The following is a 23,417-nucleotide window of genomic DNA, read 5'->3' as shown; positions in this document are numbered from 1 at the left end:
AATCTTATTCCCATAACACAGGTAACACTGCAAAAAATAAAAAAATAAAATGAGAACATTAGTTCATCTAAAGCCCTGGGACGTGACTATGGGGCATTAATTCATGGCATGTATAGCTAATTCAGACAGAATGTGGCATAAGAACACAAATCATCACAAAATAGATAATAAAGGTGAGTGAAGGTTAACAGCCTGTTACAAGTCCAGGCCTGCAACTGTGGTCAGAAGGAAAACCAGTATGCAGAGGACAGGCAACTCTGGCAATTATTAGCTTGAAGTAAAAACATATATATACCAATAACTAGCCCAACTGCATGTGCATTCTAACCTATATACACACAATATCAGTCAACACAATTTGAAACAAAGACAAGTATTTAAATATTTCCCTTTAATTTACAGGTAATCCAGTTGTACCAGATAGAGTCACAGAACAGAAGGATTCCTTCAAATAAAACAAAATAAAATCAAACAAAGAAACACAACATTAGTAACGAGCCTTAAAATCAGAAGAGAATCCCTTCATTTGGTTGCTGCTGTCTGACAGCCAAGGCCCTGGGACTCCAATTCCCACAACACCCATGTATGTCTGGTATAGACTTAAGAGGAAGCTCTGCAAACAGGAAGTAGTGCAGGTAAGGCAACATCATTACATGGTTCTTGCCCTCCTGAGCACTGAAGGAAGCAGAAAACAAGTATGTGACCTTGAATGCGACCAAGATCCCCCATTGCCAAAGCTAGACAAGGTATAACTCAAGACTGCAGAGTGCTCTGCTGACGTCAGTGGTGTAATGTAGGCTGGAAAAGTAACAAATCGATAAGGACCATGCACAATAGCACAAGGGGTCTGAGTAAGAAGTACAAGTAACGCTCATCTAATGTTCTAATTACATTGGGACAACGCAGTGTGTCAGAAACCAGACAGGCAGGTTTAACAGAGGAGCTATGTGGGGAATTGAGTCTGAATGTCTGCCTGACGATAAATTGAACTGAAACTCCTTCACAAAATGATCCGTGTGGATCAGCATTACTCAGTCCACACCCAGACAGACCAGGACAGAACAACAGACAGAGCAACGTCATAAAAATGACACAAAGTGCATCAGAAACCAAATTACTGGCTAAAAACAGGTAAAAACAAACTAAACTCAAGGTGGTTTTGCCAGGACCCAGCAATTTTTGAGGTGAGTGAGAGGCGCTGCCCCCCCCCCCCCCACTCCACGTCACAAGGACTGTGGGAGGGAGGGAGGGGCTCCGGCGCTGTGTAGTCCAGTGTCATCCAGTGAGTTCTTCCAGTGTAATCCATGTGATCCACATCTCCACAAGAACACAATCTCCCATGATCCTTCTCTGCTGTAACACACCAGCAAATGTTCCCACCTCCAACACTGACATACGGGGCTGAGAGCTGCCTAAGGGAGATTTGATTGACTCTGACCGGCCTGCTGCTACAGGCACACGCAGACACACAGGCTCATTTCGGGGCTGCTGGCTCCAGTATTCACAGTGAGCCCACTGCCTGTGCTCTCGCCCTGTGCGCCAGCGTCAGAGCTGGGGGGTGCTGCGCTGCGTCCGAGCGCGCAGGGGAATCCTGAGTTTCAGGAGCGGAGGGGGGCCTCGGGGCTCAGAGACAGGGAGCAAGTCCTTCAAGATTCCGGTTAATTCGCTTCACGGGACAGGGGCTGGGGTGCGGAGTCCCCGTTTGTGAGGTGCAGGGCGGGGCAGCAGCCCCTGTGTCACCCTGTGTGGGTATGGGGATACATTCGTGGTGATTTTGGGGTGCAGGGCTGTACATCACAGACGGAGAGGTGCATGGGGGTTAGTCTCTGTTTGTGCCCCGTTCACATAACTCCAGGTCTCTCAGGGTGGAGTGAAGTCTCTCAGGTACTGGCTTAGTGAGGGCCAGGTGAGGCAGGCGGGGGTGGGGTGGAGGGGGTTTGAATCCCCAGTGGCTCAGACGCACCCCCTCCATGCCTAACCCCTGCGTGTCGGAGCGCTGTCCGTGAGGGGCGTGAGGTTTGTGCGCGGTGAGCGGGGCGGGGTTTCGTCCCCTGATGTGGTTGCTATAGCAACTCCTCCCTTTGCTTCTTGGCCCTCAGGGGCCCCAGGCCGTTGCGCAGGGCTCCGTTCTGGGGCCGCAGCAGCTGGCCCCTCTCCCGCTCCGTCCAGGCGCTGCCCCCCCGCCCGTCGTCGCTGTCCAAGTCCGAGTCGGAGCGCATGAGGGAGGAGGAAGTGGGGACAGGCACTGGCTTCAAGCGGCCTGCGGGGCGGCGACAGAGGGGGCACCGGGCAGTCAGTGCAGGATAAGTGTCATTACATTCAGAAATCTATAATCATCAATTATAATCACTGCATGTTCAGGCTTTGCAGGCAATGGCTTGTGGAGTCATTTGAGACTGCCTGTACACGTGTGTGTACTTGTTAGTGTGTGTCTGTGTGTACTTGTTAGTGTGTGGGTGTGTCTGTGCGTGTGCGTGTGCGATTGTTAGTGTGTGGGTGTGTGTGTGTGTGTGTGTGTGCGTGCGTGTGTGATTGTTAGTGTGTGGGTGTGTGTGTGTGTGTGTGTGCGTGCGTGTGTGATTGTTAGTGTGTGGGTGTGCGAGTGTGATTGTTAGTGTGTGGGTGTGCGTGTGTGATTGTTAGTGTGTGGGTGTGCGTGTGTGTGTGCGTGCGTGTGTGATTGTTAGTGTGTGGGTGTGCGAGTGTGATTGTTAGTGTGTGGGTGTGTGTGTGTGTGTGGGTGTGCGAGTGTGATTGTTAGTGTGTGGGTGTGCGAGTGTGATTGTTAGTGTGTGGGTGTGTGTGTGTGTGTGCGTGCGTGTGTGATTGTTAGTGTGTGGGTGGGTGTGTGTGTGTGGTAGTGTTTACCAGCTCGTGGGGGCTGCAGCTCAAGACTGTCCTGCTCATCTGCCTCCAACATCTTATAGCGGCTCTTCCTGCGCATCCGGCTCTTCCGCCTGGTCACACACACACACAGTTATACAACAAATCCATAACATGGCACACACACATTATACAACAAATCCATAACATGGCACACACACATTATACAACAAATCCATAACATGGCACACACACATTATACAACGTTACACACATCCTACTACATTACTCCACAGACTGTAAAGTAAACAATGCATGGCATGGGGCCAACCCATATTTCAGCACATATTTCAGGTGTCCACACACACACACACACACCACATTCACAAAGTGGGAAAAAACAGCCAAGCCTCCCCTAGACCTTACCTGCGACAGCAGCACACCATCCCCCAGACAACTGTTCCTATGGCAACCACAATCATGAAGGACGCTATAGTAACATACAGAACACTCCACTCTGAAAGAGAAAGAAAAAGAATTGAATTTAAAACTGCATTTGCCACTCAGTCTTTACAACTGGCTGCAGTACAATAAGAGCTCAAGCTGAGAACTAAAGGGATTCACCCACATGTTGTGAGTAATGAATCAGCCCATTTTACATTCAGTCCCCCGACAGCCTCAGAAAATGTCAACATAAGTACACTTGAAATAGCCAACAATCCTTCCTGCATACAGGGGAAAGCAGACCCACTACACCCTCCCAGATCCCTCCAAAGGAGTCCATACTCTTCAAAAGAGAGGAAGAGAGTTCATATTAAGAGCCTCAGGGCCTCCGTGCTTTAGAACGAGTCTGTTCCTGTGCATTTCGGCATGGCTCCTGCTCCAGAGTCAGCACCCCATGTCAGAGTGAGCGTCAGGGCAGCGCGCAAGACTGGGCCTCTCACCGCAGTTGCTCTCCGCGTCGCCCAGCTGGGCCCTGATGAAGTTCTCCATCCAGAAGGGTTTGCAGACGCAGCGGCGAGTGAAAGGGTCGCACTCTCCGTGGCTGGAGCAGTTCAGCTGGCAGACTGGGACGGAGGGGATGGATGGAGCAAGACAGACAGATGGAGAGGAAGTGAGGGAGATAGAGAGTCAGTACGCTTTCATTTCCTCCCCAGCGCCCAGCCCCCCCCCCCCCCCCCCCCCACCCGGGCAGCCGGTACTCACTGACTGTGTCCACGCTCCGCGCCTTGAAGATCAGGAAGTCGTTCTTCTGTTTGCGCAGTTTGTTGCGCAGCCCCACGGCCACGCTGTGCCCGGACAGAGGGGGGCGCCCCGGACCCCCGGACACCAGGAACACGATGCGAGTGCTGACGCCACAGAGGAAGCAGAAGACAGAGGGAGGGCTCACGCAGGAGAAACACAAGGGCACATGCACCCCAACACACAGCCAGCACTCAACACACTGCACCTGGGTATGTATTACAGAGACCGTTTTTTTATCATTCATTTCAAACATGCCAAACAGCAAGTACTATCTAAAGGAGACTGAACGTGTAAATTAAGATGCTCAGGCCACTGTTGTGCTCGTGTGGTTCTGTGCTGAGGTAGTCAGAGCTGTTGGTTTTAATCAATAAGGAATGCTGTGAATCCCATGCTTTTATAGAATGTGTTCTGTGTACTAGACGCTCTATCATTTCAGTGCAGATCTCACTTGATTGTTTTGGAACTACTGCTTTAAGGGAATGATAGCCAATGGAGGAAGGGGGGGGGGGGGGGGGGGGGACTCTGAGGTGTCTTACCTGTGCTCGTTGAAGGCGGTCACCTCCCGGACAATGATGTCACTGTCGAGCACGCCCAGTAGGACACCCACCTGCCGGAGCAGCATGTCTCTCTGCCGACGGGACACCTGGGCCACGCCCACCTCCAGGACCAGCTCCACCAGGTCTCTCTCCCAAACATCTGAGACACCAGAGTGAGAGAGTACCGAGCAGTGAGGTACCTGTGTGTGTGTGTGTGTGTGTGTGCAAGAGTGTGTGAGAGAGAGAGAGGTGCATGTGTGTGGGTGTGGGTGTGTGTGTGTGTGTGAGTGCGAGAGAGAGAGAGGGGTGTGTGTATGAGTGCAAGAGTGAGAGAGAGATGCATGTGTGTGTGTGTGAGTGTGAGTGTCTGTGAGAGACAGTGTGAGGGAGAGAAAGGTACCTGTGTGTATGTACAAGAGTGTGAGAGAGAGAGAGAGAGGTGCGTGTGCGTGAGTGCAAGAGAGAGAGGGGTATGTGTGTGCGTGTGAGAGAGAGGTGATTGTGTGTAGTGTATGTGCACTTATGTAAGAGGGAAGGTGTATGAGTGCAGTAGATCTGCGCGTGCGTTTGTGTCGTGTGTGTATGTGCGTGTATGTAGAACAGAGGTATAATGTGCATGTAATGAATGCTTGCTATCCGTGCCCATGAGGCTGTGTGCTCAGTGACCTGGCTGAAGGACGCACTGACCTGGTCGCACATCCACGGTGCCTCGGCCGGAGCTGCTCTGGCCCTTGCTGTCAGTGACGGTCAACGTGAAGCTGTACTTCCCTTCCACCAGGTTACTTAGCAACAGCACTGGCTGGTGGTCGGAGTTATTGAGCACATCCTGAGACAGAGCACAGACAGGCAGATTTCAGTTACAAACCCTAAATACAAATATACTTCAAAATAACACACTGAACTATCTTCTTATCCGTCAGCCCCGGCAAAAATGTATCTAAAGTTTTTTTGTAGATCAATAATAAATTAAGATGCAGCCAACCAGCCTAAAGTGAAACGAATATGCCATCTGCGTACTGCAGAGCATCACAGTGCATGAGAAAACATCGCACAGTCAGTGCTCTACACAGGCAGACAGCGAGCAAACATTACTGGCTACAACTACATGCAGTGATGCACTTCGACCAATCATGTCATCTTCAGGCATCTTAAAGCAGACCGGATTGGATGAAATGCATCACTGCTAATCGAGCGTCGGACGGTAATGGCGCAGTGTTTTGTCCACACAGCGGTGCCGTAAATAAACAGACAGCACAGTATTTTCACCGTATATGGTGTAGGGCAGTTCACAGAAGTCTGCCTCTTATCTGACCCAAAAAGAAAACGGACTGTTGCAGAGGACGGACCATGACTCATTGCGGGTCAGCGAGTCAGCAGGGTGTGATAAGGAAACAGTGCTCAGCTGCAAAACATCCGACTGGATCAGCATTTGTAAACCTTAGGTTCCCCATAATACAGTGTAATCATGTTTTGTATAGTTGGAAAGCCGATGTCATGGGGAACAAGTTAGCGCCTCAGCTACAAAGGTTAACCCAGCGTCACATGCTTAGAGATGGCGCAACCAGGATTCATTGTTGTACCGTTTTGTCATGACTGTGTCTTTATTTGAAGACTTTGGGTTTTTCCTTGTATACAAGGAGAGAAGTGCAATGGTTCGGGGAGACTTGTCAATATGGTCCCCTGCACATATACGTATATATACGTATACATTTCACCGCTCACATTTTGCACCATTTTACATTGTCATTATTACTGAACACACTGAACAATAAACTGTTCATTTTAACCTGGCATTCCTCGTTGACTATTAACACTGCACACCTAGCAGTCTAAGGTCCTAACATATACATCAAACTCAGGATATCTGCACCCCACAGTCACTCGCCTACACACTAGTGTCACAACAGGATGCACAAATGTATTTATGCAGGCTGCACAGGATAAGGTGCATCTACCAAATTAGATAGTGATTTGTATAAACCCACACTACTGGTGGACAGCAGTCTCCTCCGTCTATTCATAACTTTTAGCACAGGGGAAAGGTTAAAGCAATATTTTGGAGTCATTTAATCAAGATAACATTAAATGAATCCTGTTCCAGTAGCCCTGGGTAAAGCTACACGCTTTCCTTCGCCACTCAGATACTTCCACTGGTTTACGGAGGGGTTTCTTACAGTTGGTGACCTCAACACGCCGTTTGGTGTATCTGAGGGGTTTCTTACAGTTGGTGACCTCAACACGCCGTTTGGTGTATCTGAGGGGTTTCTTACAGTTGGTGACCTCAACACGCCGTTTGGTGTATCTGAGGGGTTTCTTACAGTTGGTGACCTCAACACGCCGTTTGGTGTATCTGAGGGGTTTCTTACAGTTGGTGACCTCAACACGCCGTTTGGTGTATCTGAGGGGTTTCTTACAGTTGGTGACCTCACACGCCGTTTGGTGTATCTGAGGGGTTTCTTACAGTTGGTGACCTCACACGCCGTTTGGTGTATCTGAGGGGTTTCTTACAGTTGGTGACCTCACACGCCGTTTGGTGTATCTGAGGGGTTTCTTACAGTTGGTGACCTCACACGCCGTTTGGTGTATCTGAGGGGTTTCTTACAGTTGGTGACCTCACACGCCGTTTGGTGTATCTGAGGGGTTTCTTACAGTTGGTGACCTCACACGCCGTTTGGTGTATCTGAGGGGTTTCTTACTGGCGTGCACAGCCCTTATCACATGGCCCATACTCGTTTACCCCTTTGCCAAGCAGCCCAGAGCTCCATCTGACTGTACTTTAGATGCATAAACAGCCAAACAGATCCTTTAAGTAAAGGACACAATAGAGGATGAGACTGGCTTCCTTGTATCGACCCACATGTCCTGTGTGTTTTCAGTACAGTACACTTTTTTCTTTTTTGTTGCATACAGCACATGGCCTTAGCCAGGGTGATGTAAGATTGTTGTTGCTGATGGCACGCTGGTAAATAATGTCACCTGCATGTCAGAACCTTCTTTGCAAAAAAAAAAATTCCATTCATTTACGCAGCAGTTCAAGGTCAGCCCAGACTAGTTCCAGGAACAGCGTGTTCATAAATTCCAGCTCAGCTCAACTGGAACATTCAAAGGCCAACTTGTTCCATCTACTTTCCACTTCTTCTGGAAGTACAGCAGCACCTGGGATGTGAGCCTATAATTTCCTGGTTTTGCTTAGTCGGCCTCTACACACTCTGGTCCAAATTATTGCAGCTGACCTCTGAAAGGGGACTTTGTATGTACTCCTATTTGCAATGTACATGGTATTAATTGTCAAACAACTGAGTATAGCCTTTATTTTCTGGATAAAATAATAACTGTAACACAGTGGATCCAGACTTTGTTCCCCTAGGGACCGAGATCACTGTAACACACGTGTATGGAGGTCTCACCCCTGCAGCAGGGCTGCTGTCATCGCGGGTCCACAGATAACTGACCACGCCCTTGTCGTCGGTGGATCGTGACCCGTCCAGTGTTACGGTCCGATTTGGCAGGGAGATGGGAGGCCGTGACTGGACGTGGGCCACCGGAGGCTGGTCCAGTTCTGATAAGAGGGAGAGGAAGTGAGTGACACACACACACACACGCACGCACGCGCACACACAGACACACACACACACACACACAGGCACACACACACACACGCGTGCACACACACACACACAGGCACACACACACACACGCACAGGCACACACACGCACACAGATGCACACACAGGCACACACAGGCACAGGCACACAGCCGTTATGTGGCAAAGTGAAGAAAGGGACAATGGGAAAGACAGACGCTTACCTTCTCGAACAATGACTTTAACCGTGTCTTTGCTCTGCAGCTTCCTCTCGTCCGTCACTGTCAGGCTGAATTCGTAAGTGCCCACCTGAAGCCCTGTTACCGTGGCGACGGCACTGTCCGCATTATCAATCTTCACACCCGCAGGCCCCCTGAGGCACACACACAGTCAGAGAGAGGCAACTGCCGTGCACACTGAACTTACGGCAGCGACACAGAGTGTGTGTGTGTGCCTGGGTCTGAGCAGGAGAGTGTACCTAGGCAAGTGTGCCTTCCATGAAGGTGTGTGCATGTGTGGGTGTGTGCGTGCAGGTGCAAGTCACTGTTAGCGTTACTGTGATTTTGTATGTTTTTTGGGGGGGGCTTTTTCAGCTTTATTTGACAGATCAGTGGAAGACAGGAGGAGACAGGAAGAACTAGGTTGGCATGCAACTCCGGTTGGCGGTCGGACTCGAACCGCCGATGTCACGGCTCACAATGAGCATGTGGAAAGCACTCTACGGGCTACGCCACACGAGACACCCGCATGTTTCTGTGATTTTGTGAGTGACACTGTGTGTGTGTGTTTGTGTGTGTGTGTGTGAATGTGTGTGTGTCTGTGTGTTTGTGCATGAGTGACACTGTGTGTGTGTGTGTGAGTGACACTGTGTCTGTCTGTGTGTGTGTGTGTCTGTGTGTGTCTGTGTGTGTGTGTGTGTGTGTGTGTGTGAGTGACACTGTGTCTGTCTGTGTGTGTGTGTGTCTGTGTGTGTCTGTGTGTGTGTGTGTGTGTGACACTGTGTGTGTGTGTGTGTTTGTGCGTGAGTGACACTGTGTGTGTGTGTGTGTTTGTGCGTGAGTGACACTGTGTGTGCGTGTGTGTGTGTGTGTGTGCGTGAGTGACACTGTGTGTGTATGTGTGTGTGTGTGTGTGTGACCCTGTGTGTACGTGTGTGTGTGTGTGTGCGTGAGTGACACTGTGTGTGTGTGTGTGTGTGTGTGTGACCCTGTGTGTGTGTATATATGTATATATATGAACATGCATGTACTGACTTGCCCTGGCTCCACTGGTAGGTGGCGATTCTCTGGTCATCGGTGCTCTTGCTCCCGTCCAGTGTGGTGTGGTCCACGGGCAGAGTCAGCTCTTTCTCCGGCCCTGCGTTTGCCACGGGGGGCTTGTTGTTCTCTGGGGGGTGAGAGCACAGGTCCTCACACGCAGTACTCTACATTTTTCATGTCAGGTCAAATTGAAGAAATGCCACAGACTCCACATATTTCCTTCCACCTGTTCTCACATTAATAAACAGATAGATAGTGTTGGGCTAGTCTCCCCCTAAAACAGGGCCCAAACATTATAGTAATAAATTAAATTGTGTTTTTTTTTCTCTCTTTGATTGAATAAAGCTCAATTTTAATTCCAACATTCTGGAACCATTTCCCACAAACGTGGACACAGACATGCATGTGCTGCATCCCCCAGCGCACACCCACCCGGCTGGACGATCACCGTGACCTTGGCCGTGTCCTGCTGTCCAGCCGAGTCGGTGACGGTCAGCTGGAAGGTGTAGTCCCCCTCCTGCAGGGCTGACAGCTGCAGTATGGGGGTCCGCACTCCCTGGAGCAGGGGAGAAACAGAGAGCCAGTCTCACACACACAGAACACAGACCCTGCGCTGGCAGGACACTGGACTCACAGAAACACAGTCAAACACCCACACAGAACACAGACCCTGCGCTGGTAGGAACCTCGAGCCACTAAAATAAGAGCAAGAGCAAGAGCATGCGCGCACACAGGCACGCACAGTTCAAAAGGCTCTATTGGCAGGTTCTTGGCCTGGGCAGATTTGTTATCCGTATGTACACATTTGTTTCTGTGAAACACAAACACGTGAAGTGACAAGCACCTCCATTTCCAATGCCCAGAATCACACGGGCTCTGCAGAGTCCTCTTTTAGGCTCCTGACCAGCTTGTGCCTGCAGACTGTGGTCATTTCCTCTGCATTACGTTGCCTGTGGGGGATGTGTGCTGATGTCAGGGTGGCTAAATGGCTGCTTGCCTTTTTTTGGGACACATACTGATCTGATTCTGTACTCAATTATTTATGCGGCCAGTGATGCGATGAAATACTGTGGACTTTTATGGTCAAGGCTGAGCTGAGCTCTGGTGAGGCTCAGAGCTCAATCCGCACAGCTGCTTCCTGCCAAGACTGCTTCAATTTGTTTTCATTCTTAGACTTCCTTCCTCCTTATGAATATGATTTTGCAGTGAGCCTAGTCATACTTAAGTGTGAAAGTATTTGTTTTGTCATTTGATTTATATTGAAGACGGAGACTTCAAATTCCGTTCCTTTGCAGGGAGTTTATTGTGCAGGTGCTGCTCAGTGGATGATTCAGTGGAGCACAGGCATTTTATCTGCAAGAGACCAGCGGAGGAGGAGGAAGAGGAGGAGGACCGCATCTGTCCCTCGCCGGCTGATAAAGGTGTTAAATTATATCAGACGGAGGCTGCAGCTCCATTTAGGTAAAGCGTTTTGTGATATTATTACTCAGTTTTAACTGCGCCAGGAGGGCTCAGAAGCTTAACTTTCTCATCCGCTAACAGCACAAAAGAACGTGTGATTAATCGGGACAGGCAGTCTGTAGAGGGTTTGCTGCTTTTATTCGGGAGCTGGAGAGACAGAATGTGACAGCTCAGCTCAGGGTGCTGCAAAGCACTTCGCCCGGTTGCCAGAAACACCAATCCTGCCACCGTTAGGAGGATGCAAGCTGTGACTTTTGTGAAAGATTGGGGTTATTATTTCAGAACACAGAGTTTTTTGGAAAACGGCCAGATTTGCATTCTGAAGCTAGGCTGAATTATTTAATTTCCTGAGGCTGCAGTGCTGAATCTCAGTGAATGCCATAGACACACACATTCTCTCTCTCCCTCTCAAACACACACACACAGATACAGACACACACATTCTCTCTCCCTCTCAAACACACACACACACACACACAGATACAGACACACACATTCTCTCTCTCCCTCTCAAACACACACACACACACACAGATACAGACACACACATTCTCTCTCCCTCTCAAACACACACACACACACACACAGATACAAACATACACATTCTCTCTCCCTCTCACACACACGCACACACAGATACAGACACACACATTCTCTGTCTCCCTTTCACACATACATGCATGCACAGATATAGACACACACATTCTCTCTTTCTCTCTCAAACACACACACACAGACACACAAATGCAGACACATGTGCACACGCACACACGCAGAGACGTGCACGTGCACACACACACACACACACACACACACACACACACCGTACCTGCATCTCCACCACCTTGCCCTTGCTCTCTGGGCTGAGCGACCACTCGTAGGCCAGGTGCTCGTGGTCGTCTGTGCTCTGGTTGCCGTAGAGAGTGATTGAGTTGCGTGGCAGAGTGAGGACCTGGTTGGGCCCAGTGTTGGCCACTGGCCTGTAGTCCATGGCTTTGTTGACTGACAGTGTTGCCTGAGTTGAGCTCTGGGCTCCATCAGAATCTGTCACTGTCAAACTAGACAGGTAGAGATGGAGAGAGAGAGAGAGAGAGAGAGACATGCAAGAATTTTACATTTTACATAAATAAAAACAAAGACACAAAACACTAAACCAAGATCATATGAAAAACACACATCTTTCGGAAAGAAGAGAAAACAACACACAAAAAAATGTTAACCTCCCTCCACTGAACATAAAGCACCTTTATAACACCACATACTCTGAAAAACATTAAAGTTCACCATTGCTTTGTAATACCGAAACTCCATCATCACTCCGTCCCGGATCATACCCCCATATACACTTCCTCCACCTCTTTGAATGAACTGGAACCTGACCCCCCCCCCCCCCCCCCCCCCCCCCCCGCCACCCCCCCACCGCCACCCCCCCCCCCCCCAGATGCACTAGCCCTTGCCCCACCTCCTCCTTAGGCGGGTACAGGACACTCTGGGGGATCCAGTGTTATCAGTCCTAAAAGAAGTCCACTGCCACTGCCCGTACTCGCACCAGTACCCTGGGAGGCGGGTCCATGCACGCCAGGCGATGCCACAGAGCTGCCACCACCAGATTGTTAATTACTAGTGTCTGCCCTCGATAAGACGTGTGTGGTAGCAGCCATTTCCACTCCCTCAGACGGCACTCTTCCATTTCCAGGACACCTTTCCAGTGTTTTTCCACGATGGTGTCATTTATGGTCTCCCAGAAAAACACCAGATACTTCAGCCCACCATGCTGTCACTGTAGGCCCCCTGGCAGAGCAGGCAGCCCTCCTCTCCATTCACCCACTAGCACTGCTTCACTCTTACCCAAATTAACTTCTGCAGATGAGATGACCTTGAAATCATTAACTATACTGTTCAGCACATCAGCATGTCTCTGACCCGTTGTAACAGCAGTTTTATCAGTGATTGTTCTGCCAGGCACACAATAGTTCTGGTCTGCCCCAATAATCTGCCCCATCACATTTCTCATCTCTCAACCGGTTAGCTAGAGCCTTAGAGACGAGTTTATAACCTGTGCAGAGTAATGCCACAGGTCTCCAGTTTTTACCTTTAGCCTTGTCCTTTTTTACTAGCAATGTTACAACTTCTCTCTTACAGCTCAACGGTAACATTCCCCTATTTAAGCTGTCATTACGCACAGCTAACAAGTCTTGACACAGCACCTGGCAGAAAGCCTTGTAAAGTCTGAAGGCAGCCCATAAATTCCAGGAGCCTTCCCACTCTCCATGCCCTGCAGTGCTGTGTAGAGTTCCTGCTGACACAGAAGCCCCCCCCCCCCAGTTCTCCATCTACATGTATGTTTGGAAGTCCATCATGGAAAACCTTGGGCCACTTCTGCCCATTCACTCAAGTAGAGCTCCACTGCCCTTCTTCTAACTGCAGCTGTGGCAGAATTCAAACATTGAACACATCTACTTTGACCATTTTTCTTTTCTTGTCCAAAAAAGGACTTTGATTGGGCATCTACCTCTGCTATACTTTCAACCAGAGGCTTTTTTTCTGGAGAGCTTGAACCGCTTCTCTTTCTCTTGAGGTCTCAACCAAAGTTTGAAGGGATTCTATTTCAGTCTCTAAAGCCTTCACAGATTGTGTGATGTCTTACAAAAGACCGAGAATGCACTGCGTATACAGCTGTTTAATCAGTACTTTTGCAAAGTCCCACCATTGCTGTAAAGAAGAATAAAAGTGCTTCTGTTTTTTCCATGTCCCCCAAAAAAACTCAAAAACCTGCCTAAAATTCAGGTGAGAGAGAGGCAGAGAGAAAGAGGTAGAGCGAGAGAGCAGAATAACAGTCATGTGATGCATAGGCAGAGGCAGAGCAGAGGAGAGAGGGAAACTGGGTGGGTGTGAGGACAGGAGAGGAAAGAGGGGCGGTGGGCAGGGGTACCTGAAGGTGTAGTTGCCAGGCACCAGGTTGGTGAGCGTGAGAATGGGCGTGTCGGCCGACACCTTCTCCTCCCTCAGCGGCCCTTTGGCTTCCTCCCAGCGCCACGCCACAATCTTATCATCATCCGTGCTCTCTGATAGAGGGAGGGAGGAACGAGTACACTGTGTTACACCGACCACCTTTAGCAGTATCACTGCCATACGCAACACACCTATTCAAGCCAACACAGTCCTGTGCAGGTCAGGTCACTTACCCAAAACTGAATTTTAACCTGACGACTCCCTGTGCATCACACACCCCTGCTTCTATGCGTATGCTCTGCTGGACACTGAACCAAGTGTAATTATAGGCCAAGCTACCAATTGTGCCATATTAACAATCTGCCCACAAGCCAAGTGTACTTACGGCTGCCGTCTATCACCGTAGAGCTGGTTGGCAAGGAGATCTCCTGGTACTTCGGGGAAACCACGGCAACCGGTGGCTTGTTTACGCGTGGCTCTGAAACAGATGAAGAGGGTGGTGCCGGAACATCCCTTCAATATCTCACATTGATCAGCGAGCACGCAACCCAGCTGCATAGAGCACACAGGGCAGCTCTGCCCATTCACACTGATCCTGTCTGCATTACGGCAGGTCACAGTCCCCTTTAACACTGATCCTGTCTGCGTTACGGCAGGTCACAGTCCCCATTAACACTGATCCTGTCTGCATTACGGCAGGTCACAGTCCCCATTAACACTGATCCTGTCTGCGTTATGGCAGGATTATGATTATAAGAATGTACACCAGTTAAGAATCTCTGCTGCTTGGCCACTCCATCCAATATGGCATATGAACAGCATTGGAATGGTTTTGACATGCATATATAATGCTTAGGCACTAAAGGGCTAGTGTGCATTAATTCGTTTTTATCCTTTCTTTGGCAAATTTATCCATTTATTTAACATGTATTGTCCATTAGCGATGTACATGCACATTTTAAATATGCTGCTTCAGCAGTACTGTGTTTTCGTGGCCATGGCATTTAGCAGCCGCCCCTCACCTGGTTTGACCGTGACGTTGACGTAGCCTCCGCCGTGCGCCCCGTCCCCATCCACCAGCACCTCAAACTCATACAGCCCAACGGTCAGCTGGGAGCGAAGGAAACAAAACGCTGTCTCAGGGCAAAGCTCATGGGTAACTGACAAAACGCAGCAGTGTACTCCAAAGGAAATCTAACTTTTCGTTTGAAACGAGCCTTCTCAAACAAGAGATGAACAAAAAGGGGCGGTGGCGTCAGTTTGAACGTCGAGGTGTGTGCACGCCCCCAGCACTAACTCTTCCAAAGCAGTTTGCAAGTTTGCAGACCTCCGTCTGTTGGCAATTGGTCCATTCAAATATCACATGGTTTGTTGTATCACGGTTCACCAGCCAGGAGCAGAATTCAACTTTCTTTTCTGATTCACTTCATTGCTTTACTGTCCTGTGAGAGTATTGTCTTGATTCTGAGAGCATTATCTTGGTTGGTTAAGCGAATGTGTCGCTCTCTCCTTCACCAGGCTATTGCTCAGTTGCAACAGAATGAACAAAGCTTTGATACAAATGACATTTTTCCCTTAGACTATATAACAAAACTGCTATAATGTAAAATAAATACAACTGTTGAAATTGATTCAGTTGTGTCCTTTATTTCCACAAAATAGTTTTGCAACATATGGTTTCGTAATATTAATAAAATTACGTCACAGTGGGTCCATAAATCAATGCTGCAATGCTAGGAAGCAAGCAGCTTGGAGTGACATGAAAATGAAGTACACCAAGTTCATTTTGAGTATACTGCCCACAGTGTTCACGGACGTGTTCACCGGTGGTTCATTTTCAAAACGTTTGCACATCGTTTGGAGTATACTGCCTATTTAAGCGTTCCGCAGGACTGCTGAGAATCAACTGATTTTCCCTCCAAAATATCAAACACTTCTAAAGAACAAAAGCTGCAAGTTATCGGTTATCCATTTTTGTCACAAGTCAGTCAAACACTGTAAGTGCATTTTAGTAAAAAAATTACGGTAAAGAATTAGTTCTGTAGATCCACGACCCCAGGATTATCGACTGTCATTAAATCTGCCAGTAAATGTCTTTAAATGTAAAAGCTTTACTCTGCAAAGAGAGAGAGAGAGAGAGAGAGAATTAAGGGATGGAAGAAACAGGGGGTCTTACTTTGCTTAGTTTCAGTGTTTTACTGTGTTTCCCCTCCATCTCTCCACTGTAGTCTCGAGGGTGCGTGATCAACCGCCAATCAAACGTGTAGTCCGTTCCTACCACACACAGAGCTTATCACACGCAGTCCTGAAACACAACACTGCGTACAATCCTGACTGCCTTCAGACACACAGGCAGCTTCAACACAGAACTGACACAGAGGCTATAAAACACAACTCTGAGACACAGAGCGATTGTAACACACCCTCCGTCACAGACAGGAGCTATAGTATGCAGTGCTGAGGCAGAGACATTCACAAGTTTAGACAGCAGAACTGTCTCAAATTGGATTTGTTTTTCCAAATGTTATCTTTTGGTCCATGCAATAAATTATACAAGTGGCCAGACTGGACTCCTCTGCTTAGGTAAGCTGTTTCGAAGCAGAGGTTACAAGGCATAGTCCTGAAACAGGATACGGCTGTAAAACGTAACTAGGACAGTGTAGAGACACTGTAAAGCCCAAAAGATCCTGTGTTCTCCTGAAGCTATGAGGTGGCTGTACAGAGGGCCATGGGGTCAATGGCAGAGTGGTACCTGCAGGGGGTGCTGGCAGGACAAAGGCATTGAGCTCCACTTCGTTTCGAGGCAGCGTCACCTCCACACTGTTCCCTGCAGACACCACCAACTCTCGCGCTGGTCAAAATAAAATGCAGGGCATTAAAGCTACCACATTACAACATTCATATAATAATACTGCAAGCATTCATCCATTTTAAAGAGTATGAACATTAAGATTCATTCTAAAACTAACAACAGTGATACAGAATCCATCACAGTAACAGCAAAGTACACACTGCAAATAGCATAGTGCGACATTAAAATGTGGGTGTGAGGTCACCAAAATGTACACCGACACACAAAGGGGTTGCTCTCCAGAACCTGGTAGGTTAACATTAAGCTTCAGTTTTATTTTAGTCTAGATGTTCAGCTTACTGACTTACTGGCCTGAGTAGGCGGAGTTGGGACATGGGTGGTCGGGGCCACGGTTGGCAAACTCCTGCTACTATTGGATAGCGGCGTATCCATGGTTCCAGTTGATAATGTCGAGTTCTGCTGTGCAAAAGGTAGAAGCGCCGCTTCACCGCTCGAATTGGTCTGCTGAGGTTGGGTCTTGTTGGACGTCAGGGGGAGAGCCACACCATTGGCCGAAGTCACCGGAGGGGCTTGGCTTGAAGTGTCTTTGGAAACGCCCTGCCGAAAGACAAACCATGTACACACACCACTGAAACCGCGCTTCCTTTCAGACACGGACACAAACGAGGAGGCACACAAATCTGCCAGCGATCTGTAAAGAGAGGCTCACACAGACCAACCTTCGGGGGGTGAGGGTGGCTGGCCTGCGCCCCCTGCTGGCTGAGGGTCACGCCGTCCTTCTTCCGCGACGCGGCCCGCCGGAGCCTCGCTTTGGGCGGGGCGCCCTTGGGCACGTGCTGCAGGAGCCCCAGGGCCTGGACGTGGGGGTGGGGCAGGGCGGTGATGGCGCAGTGGCGCGGGCGCGAGCAGCCCAGCAGCACGCAGCACCCCGCGTAGCTCCACACGGCGCTACAGGCCGGCTGCAGGCAGCACGCCTCCCAGCACGTCTCGTTGGCCTTCTCCATCGCCAGGGGGCGCCATCCCAGCCCGATAACGCTGCTCCAGTGGATACCCAGCACCCCCCCGGTCACCCTGCACACGCCAGCACTCACCCCTAAGAGACGAACAAGGGGAGAGGAAAACATACCATTCATACTACACCGTCTCTGGGGGGTTTGGGGAGCGGTGTGAAGGGGCAAAGGGTCAAATTATGGTCTTTCCACACAGTTACAATTCCACAGTGTAGTACAGAGACTGCTATATACCAGTGTCACCAACATGACGGTCTGCACAGAAAAGTGTAACAGCTTCTATCCTCAAACACACCATTCTAGAGCAGATGTGCCATTAAACTGAAATACGCAAAAGATCAACAAATTTAAATAAATAAATCACGTGTGCTGTCCCGTGCAAACTCCCAGACCTGGCAGTATGCCGAGGGAGAGGGAAGTTCAACCTTCTTCTGACAAAACAAAGTTCCGGTCTCTAATCTCCAAGGCTGCAGAGAACCGTGCACGTCTGACCTGAGCAGAGCACAATGGCCAGGATACCGCAGCTCAAAAACACACGGGGCAGGACACAGGAACCCAGGCTGCTGTGATCGCCTGCTTTTAACACCCGTGCACACAAGCTCAGGTCTATCCCCAAGCAAACAGCCGTCACTGTTACAGTGGGTCTGGCTAAGGGATAGAGTAGTTTTTCGAAAGAACACAAACTCTACCCTCAAACAATGGCGGTAATGCCCCTTGGGAGTAGGCGCACACTGCTGCTCTGTTCTGTGGCTGCTCTTTACCCGACTACCACAAACACAAAGCCCTACTGTCCCACACACACTGTCCTCACTGAGAGATCAGACATCTGTCACTCACACAGTAACCAACAGCTTAGAAGCACAAACACAAACAGACGCACATACAATAATAAACCAACTCCCAAATGAGCGCACGCACCTTGTGATAAGAGACATATACATGGCAGAGTTCTGAACTCATGTGACACATACCTGTGGGAGGGACCAAGCAGCAGAGGCAGATCAGTGATAGGACGAGCTGATGCAGCCAAGCCCAGTAAGGTAGGCGCTGACTAATCAGGCTCTGCCGTGCTTTTCCGGACATTTTCCACTGAGATCAAAGACCTAAGAGAGGAATGTACAAGAGGAAGAACTTGTATCAGAATCTATTGTTCAGCAGAGACGTCAGAGGACAGCTGCAATGCAATACAATTTATGCAGAAGATGCCAATACAAACACCACATACCTCAAACCGACCATGTAGGCACAGGTGGACAACGGCCGCCTAAACAGTATCAAGGCCCACCCATGTACCTTGGGCTGAACCACCACACCCAACTGGGAATACCCACATAGGCAGCTCTGGCCCACCTAGCTCTATGCAGGTCCCACTATGCATATTTCCAGCTATGCAATGGATCATTAATGCACGAGGTTAACTGGGCCTGCAGGGGCACTCTGGGACCAGGGAAGGCCTACACACCGTGACGCGCCCCATGTGTCGGAAGCGACTCCTGGCCTTGCTCACACAGACTCGGGCCAGGAGCGCTGCGGGGCAATATGTATTTTAGCAAAGCGTCATGGCTGCAGGACGGGGCTCTTCCCAACCACGGCGTGCCTGCGGTCTGCCTGCGGCGGCCGCTCGTAAGGCGCATTCCTGCAGCGACCGCGCGGCTCAGCTGGTGCACCGCAGAGAGGCAGCGAGCACCAGAGCACATTTCTGAGGACGCGCAAGCAAGTCTGAGATCCCCACAAATAACCAGGGGATAGCTGCACCAATGGCACAGCTTTACGAATGTCAACTAGTCCAAATTTGGAAAGAAAGCACAGGCTGACTCCAGAACAAAAAAAGAAACCAAACTAAATATTGTGAAACACTGTTAAAAGAAGGCAGGCAGATTTGTGATTGTTAGGCATCAGAAATACAAGCAATACCTGTTTGACTTCAGTACAAGGATTTGCAAACAAGGAGGAAATTAGGGGAGAAAGAGGAGGGAGGGAGCGGGGAGGAGAAAGAGAGAGAGCGAGGACAAATGGAAGCAGAGGGTGGGACGGAAGTTACAAGCGGAAGCAAATCAGGCATAACACACAATCAGCAGCGTCAACGGAGATCTATAAACAGTGAACGAACCCTTCCTTAAGCAAACAAGCCCCTCAACAAATTCTTCAGCAGTGTCTAAGCCTGGCTGGACCAGCAATGTCAGGATAAAGCTACAGTGGAAACCATGCGAGTGAACTCAACACTGAACCAGTAACCACAAATACCCACAGAGTTACTGTGAGTACATAGAGTACATCTCTGTGCCTGCCCGTTTCTATATTACTCTAGCCCCCTAATCAGGATTGACCGCCTCTGGTTTGTTGCTTCAGTTGCACCCAACATTGTCTTCAGAAGCTCAAGAAGCCTTGTCATACAGGGAGGAACCCTGAATTATCCTGTGCCGATAGTATGCAAATGTGGCCATCACAAAAGAAATGTGAACATAGTTCTGCACTAATACAAAACTACGAGCCAGCATTTGGCCTATAGGTAACAACTGGCTTTCATGTGCTCTCGTCTGACTGGGTGCAGACATTTGCATATGAGCACCACTTATGGGAACATTTTGAGTGCGAGGGCTTAAGCTTGACATTTTTACATGTTCAATGATGAGCCTTCAGTCTCCACGTTTTAATCAAGCAAATACGCTTCTGTCGCTCCAAGATTTTAAGTCGCCCTAGATAAAAGTATCTGCCTAATAAATGTAATGTAGTGTGGTGTAACCATTTAATTTCTGACAATGCCATTGTTTCATTTTCACTAGATATCGTAATTGTATGCATTTTAGTGCTACAGAAAAGAACAAAGAACTTAGTTTTAAGGTTACAGTGCCACATTCAATACCAGCCCTGGAGTGGACACAAAGGTAAATACACCATACTGATATGGATAAGAAGCGAACACCTGTGTAAAAACGATAATCTACCAAACTATTTCTCTCAGGTCTTCCAGGCGTTAGGCTAGGTGAAATGGTTTCTCTCTCCTCCACTGTTTTAGTTCTTGAATCTTGAATAAAATGAAAAAAGAAAAACGAAACAAAAATTGAAGAAAAAAAAAACATGCATTTCCTCATTCTCTCAGGTCATGCTAGGCTATGTTACACAACCCAGCACAGGTAACAGCTTATCTTTGTAATGAAGTTAAACCGTGTATTTTCATATTTATCTACATGAGCGGGATTGGTACTGAATGTTCAACTATGAACTCACGACTTAAATATGATGCCAACCACTGGACTACAGCATGGCCTTCAGGTGCCAAATAAGTGATATACTATATACATCTGCATTAACAGAAAAGGCATGTTTAAGTTAAAACGCCACATTGGCCCACAACACACCATAGTGTTGTAAAATGCTGTGGAGTCAGGTACACATTACAGAGCTACACACTTGGTAAACCGTCACAGTCTGACACAGAGCCATAATTTTTCTAAATTAATATTTCAGTGGTTAAATTAAAGGGATACTTGCGTAAAATAATAACAATAACAAACAGGCATAAAACAGATAAAAATTCACACTAACATAGCTCACACAATTACTGGAACTGAACAACAGCGCAATGGGGACTAAAGTTCACAAAAACGCAATTAATCACATTCAGAATGATAAAAATTTGGAATTTTTACAGTACCCTCCAGCAAAAATACACGTGCTCACGCACAAGCACGCCCTTCGCGGCTTGTTGACATGGTCCTTACTGCCAAAATAAATGAATCAAACTGCCCTCATGAAGATTTAAAAGTTACTACTGCTGTGTAAAAAGTTAAGTTGAAAACCAGATCACTATTCTCCGACCCTAAACACGAGGCACCAAACTCACATAGCCAATGTGAGGACCGCCACGTTTAGCACCCAAATAATCCTGGATTAAATTTAGCTGAATATACCCACCTGTGTGATGCGCAGGGCATTGTTTAGCTCCGCATTCCTGCAAGCTGTCGCGGCACTCCTTTGTGCAGGTCAGTCCAAAAACGAGACCGAAACGAGTCGGGAGTACGTCCGAAGCACCAAAAGAAAAAAAAACCCTCCTGAAAAATGCAAATGAGTCTCGAGATAGGGAAAACGTGGACTTCCAAATAATTTGGGTGTGACGAGAATCGTAAAAACAAAACATAAAAAGCTATATAGTGACAACCATATTTTGTTTTAAAAATAGCTTTCTCCTTGAAGAGTACTCGGAAGTTCGCTGCGCAGATGTCAAGCTGTGGCGTGACGTGTTGACAGCACACAGGTGAACTCAAGCGTTGCCATGTGACCAACAGACCACCGATTATGACCCAGAGCAGGGAGGCTCGGACACCGGCTGCACCAAAGCTTTGTTCCAGTACTTAAGAAAACAAGACAGAGATCTCCGGGTCTAAACATTTAGATCCGGGCTGACGAACTCCCCTAAGCGCTGTTCTTCCTTCCCTCCCCTTTCTCTGTCTGGTTAATCAAAAACACACTCGGCAGTGCTGGCTGGTGTGGAGAGACAGGTCCGCACAGTACTCTGGTTACATAAATGCTCCCCACTGAAGTCGGCCTTTTCCGTTCTTTCCAAATGTTCGCATTTCTCTGGCCATGTCCTCTATCCCAGAAAAAGGTGCTGCAATAAGAAAATAAATAAATAAATGGCAAGAACTGCGAAACATCCACACACAATGATAATCTAAGAACATCATCGTGCTTACAGGTGACATTTCTTAATTTATATTACAATGGACAGGGCAGCATTCTCCTTTAGTCTAATTATAATTGACCAATGACTAGACTACATGTAAAAACTGGAAGGATGTATAAATACCTAATGACTATGTAAAACACTGATGCTCAATCCCACAGCTAATCGGATTTATGACTGGCTAGCCAGCTCTTACAACAACCGTTTAGCATCACTACTGATATGACATACCAATCCATACATATCACCACTCCTTTAGGAGAATCGTTTAAAAATAACATCAACAGTGACAAGAAATAATTAACTGCACTACGACAAGTCAGCAGAAATAAACAGGACTATACACACAAAAAATACATAGCCCACAATTTGCTAATTTAGCTAGCTAGCAAGGCATATAGAAAAAAAATGGAAATCGAAATTAATTACTTTCTTGAATCTTAACAGACGCACGGAACGCAACCGTATCAATGCACAGAGTACAGACATGTCTTCGATCAATACCCGGGACAGGAGCGTGTCTGTCAACGCCATGTATTTATGTATAATCCTGGATCGCCCGGTTTAAGAACCTCCGTATCTAACAGCTGCTTGTCCTCCTACAATATCAAGCATTACATACGCGGCTAAAATAAGTCATCACTCTGTGCTAAAGGCGGTCGTCTAGAAACGTTTCCGTCCGTGGTCCCAACCAACATAAATCTTTGCTGGTGACAACTCACCTTTCCATAAAACACAGCTGCTCCGGGTCTGCGGCCCGAATGACTCTCAGATCGCAGTTCTCTGTGGGACTGGCTATCTGGGTCAGAATCTCGCACGACTTGCTCTTCTAACTCGGAAACAAACCTAAGCAAAGTCCGAGAGCCACTTCCGCCCCGCAGTGCCATCCGTCCTCTCGAGCGAGTGCTTTAAGTGAATTAAGCTAGCCTAGAAATTGCTACCATTTGATCTGGGGTGTGGTATAAAAATGCATGCGTTTCACACTCTGTAATTTGGACATAACAAATTCATAAATATGTAACCAATGACAGGCTTTGATGACCCTCAATTT

General features: G+C 48.3%; 1 protein-coding gene across 3 annotated transcripts; it reads right to left on the bottom strand.

Moving 5' to 3' along the window:
* Positions 1-372: 372 nt before the first annotated feature.
* On the bottom strand, positions 373-23,417 carry kiaa0319l (KIAA0319-like ortholog). Of its 3 annotated transcripts, none has more exons than XM_035429124.1 (22): positions 23,089-23,417; positions 21,598-22,291; positions 18,654-18,785; positions 17,392-17,765; positions 17,020-17,269; positions 16,613-16,711; positions 16,037-16,134; positions 14,883-14,970; positions 14,246-14,338; positions 13,841-13,973; positions 11,738-11,966; positions 9,880-10,003; positions 9,442-9,574; positions 8,413-8,561; positions 8,012-8,163; positions 5,292-5,430; positions 4,605-4,764; positions 4,030-4,172; positions 3,768-3,890; positions 3,250-3,340; positions 2,869-2,957; positions 373-2,260 (listed from the first exon to the last, which is right to left on the bottom strand). In XM_035429124.1, the coding sequence occupies exons 3-22, from the start codon at positions 18,763-18,765 to the stop codon at positions 2,064-2,066; spliced, it is 2,976 nt and encodes a 991-aa protein (XP_035285015.1). In that variant the 5' UTR covers positions 18,766-18,785; positions 21,598-22,291; positions 23,089-23,417; the 3' UTR covers positions 373-2,063. The 3 variants fall into 3 exon arrangements, with proteins under 3 accessions (XP_035285015.1, XP_035285016.1, XP_035285017.1); XM_035429125.1 differs by lacking the exon at positions 23,089-23,417 and adding an exon at positions 22,796-23,009; XM_035429126.1 differs by lacking the exon at positions 21,598-22,291.

Source organism: Anguilla anguilla, chromosome 8 (genome assembly GCF_013347855.1).
Source record: "Anguilla anguilla isolate fAngAng1 chromosome 8, fAngAng1.pri, whole genome shotgun sequence".
NCBI classification, from domain to species: Eukaryota; Metazoa; Chordata; class Actinopteri; order Anguilliformes; family Anguillidae; genus Anguilla; species Anguilla anguilla.
The sequence above is the reverse complement of the archived record's forward strand: the minus strand, read 5'-3'. Positions and strand labels throughout refer to the sequence as shown.

What these genes read in the sequence shown, in the direction of transcription:
- kiaa0319l (XM_035429124.1), bottom strand. Translation starts at nt 18,765, where the DNA reads ATGTCCGGAAAAGCACGGCAGAGCCTGATTAGTCAGCGCCTACCTTAC. An exon ending in CCTGCCAGCACCCCCTGCAG is followed by an intron (nt 16,135 to 16,612) that starts GTACCACTCTGC and finishes TGTGTGTGGTAG; the next exon opens with GAACGGACTACACGTTTGAT. An exon ending in CAACGTCACGGTCAAACCAG is followed by an intron (nt 14,339 to 14,882) that starts GTGAGGGGCGGC and finishes CATCTGTTTCAG; the next exon opens with AGCCACGCGTAAACAAGCCA.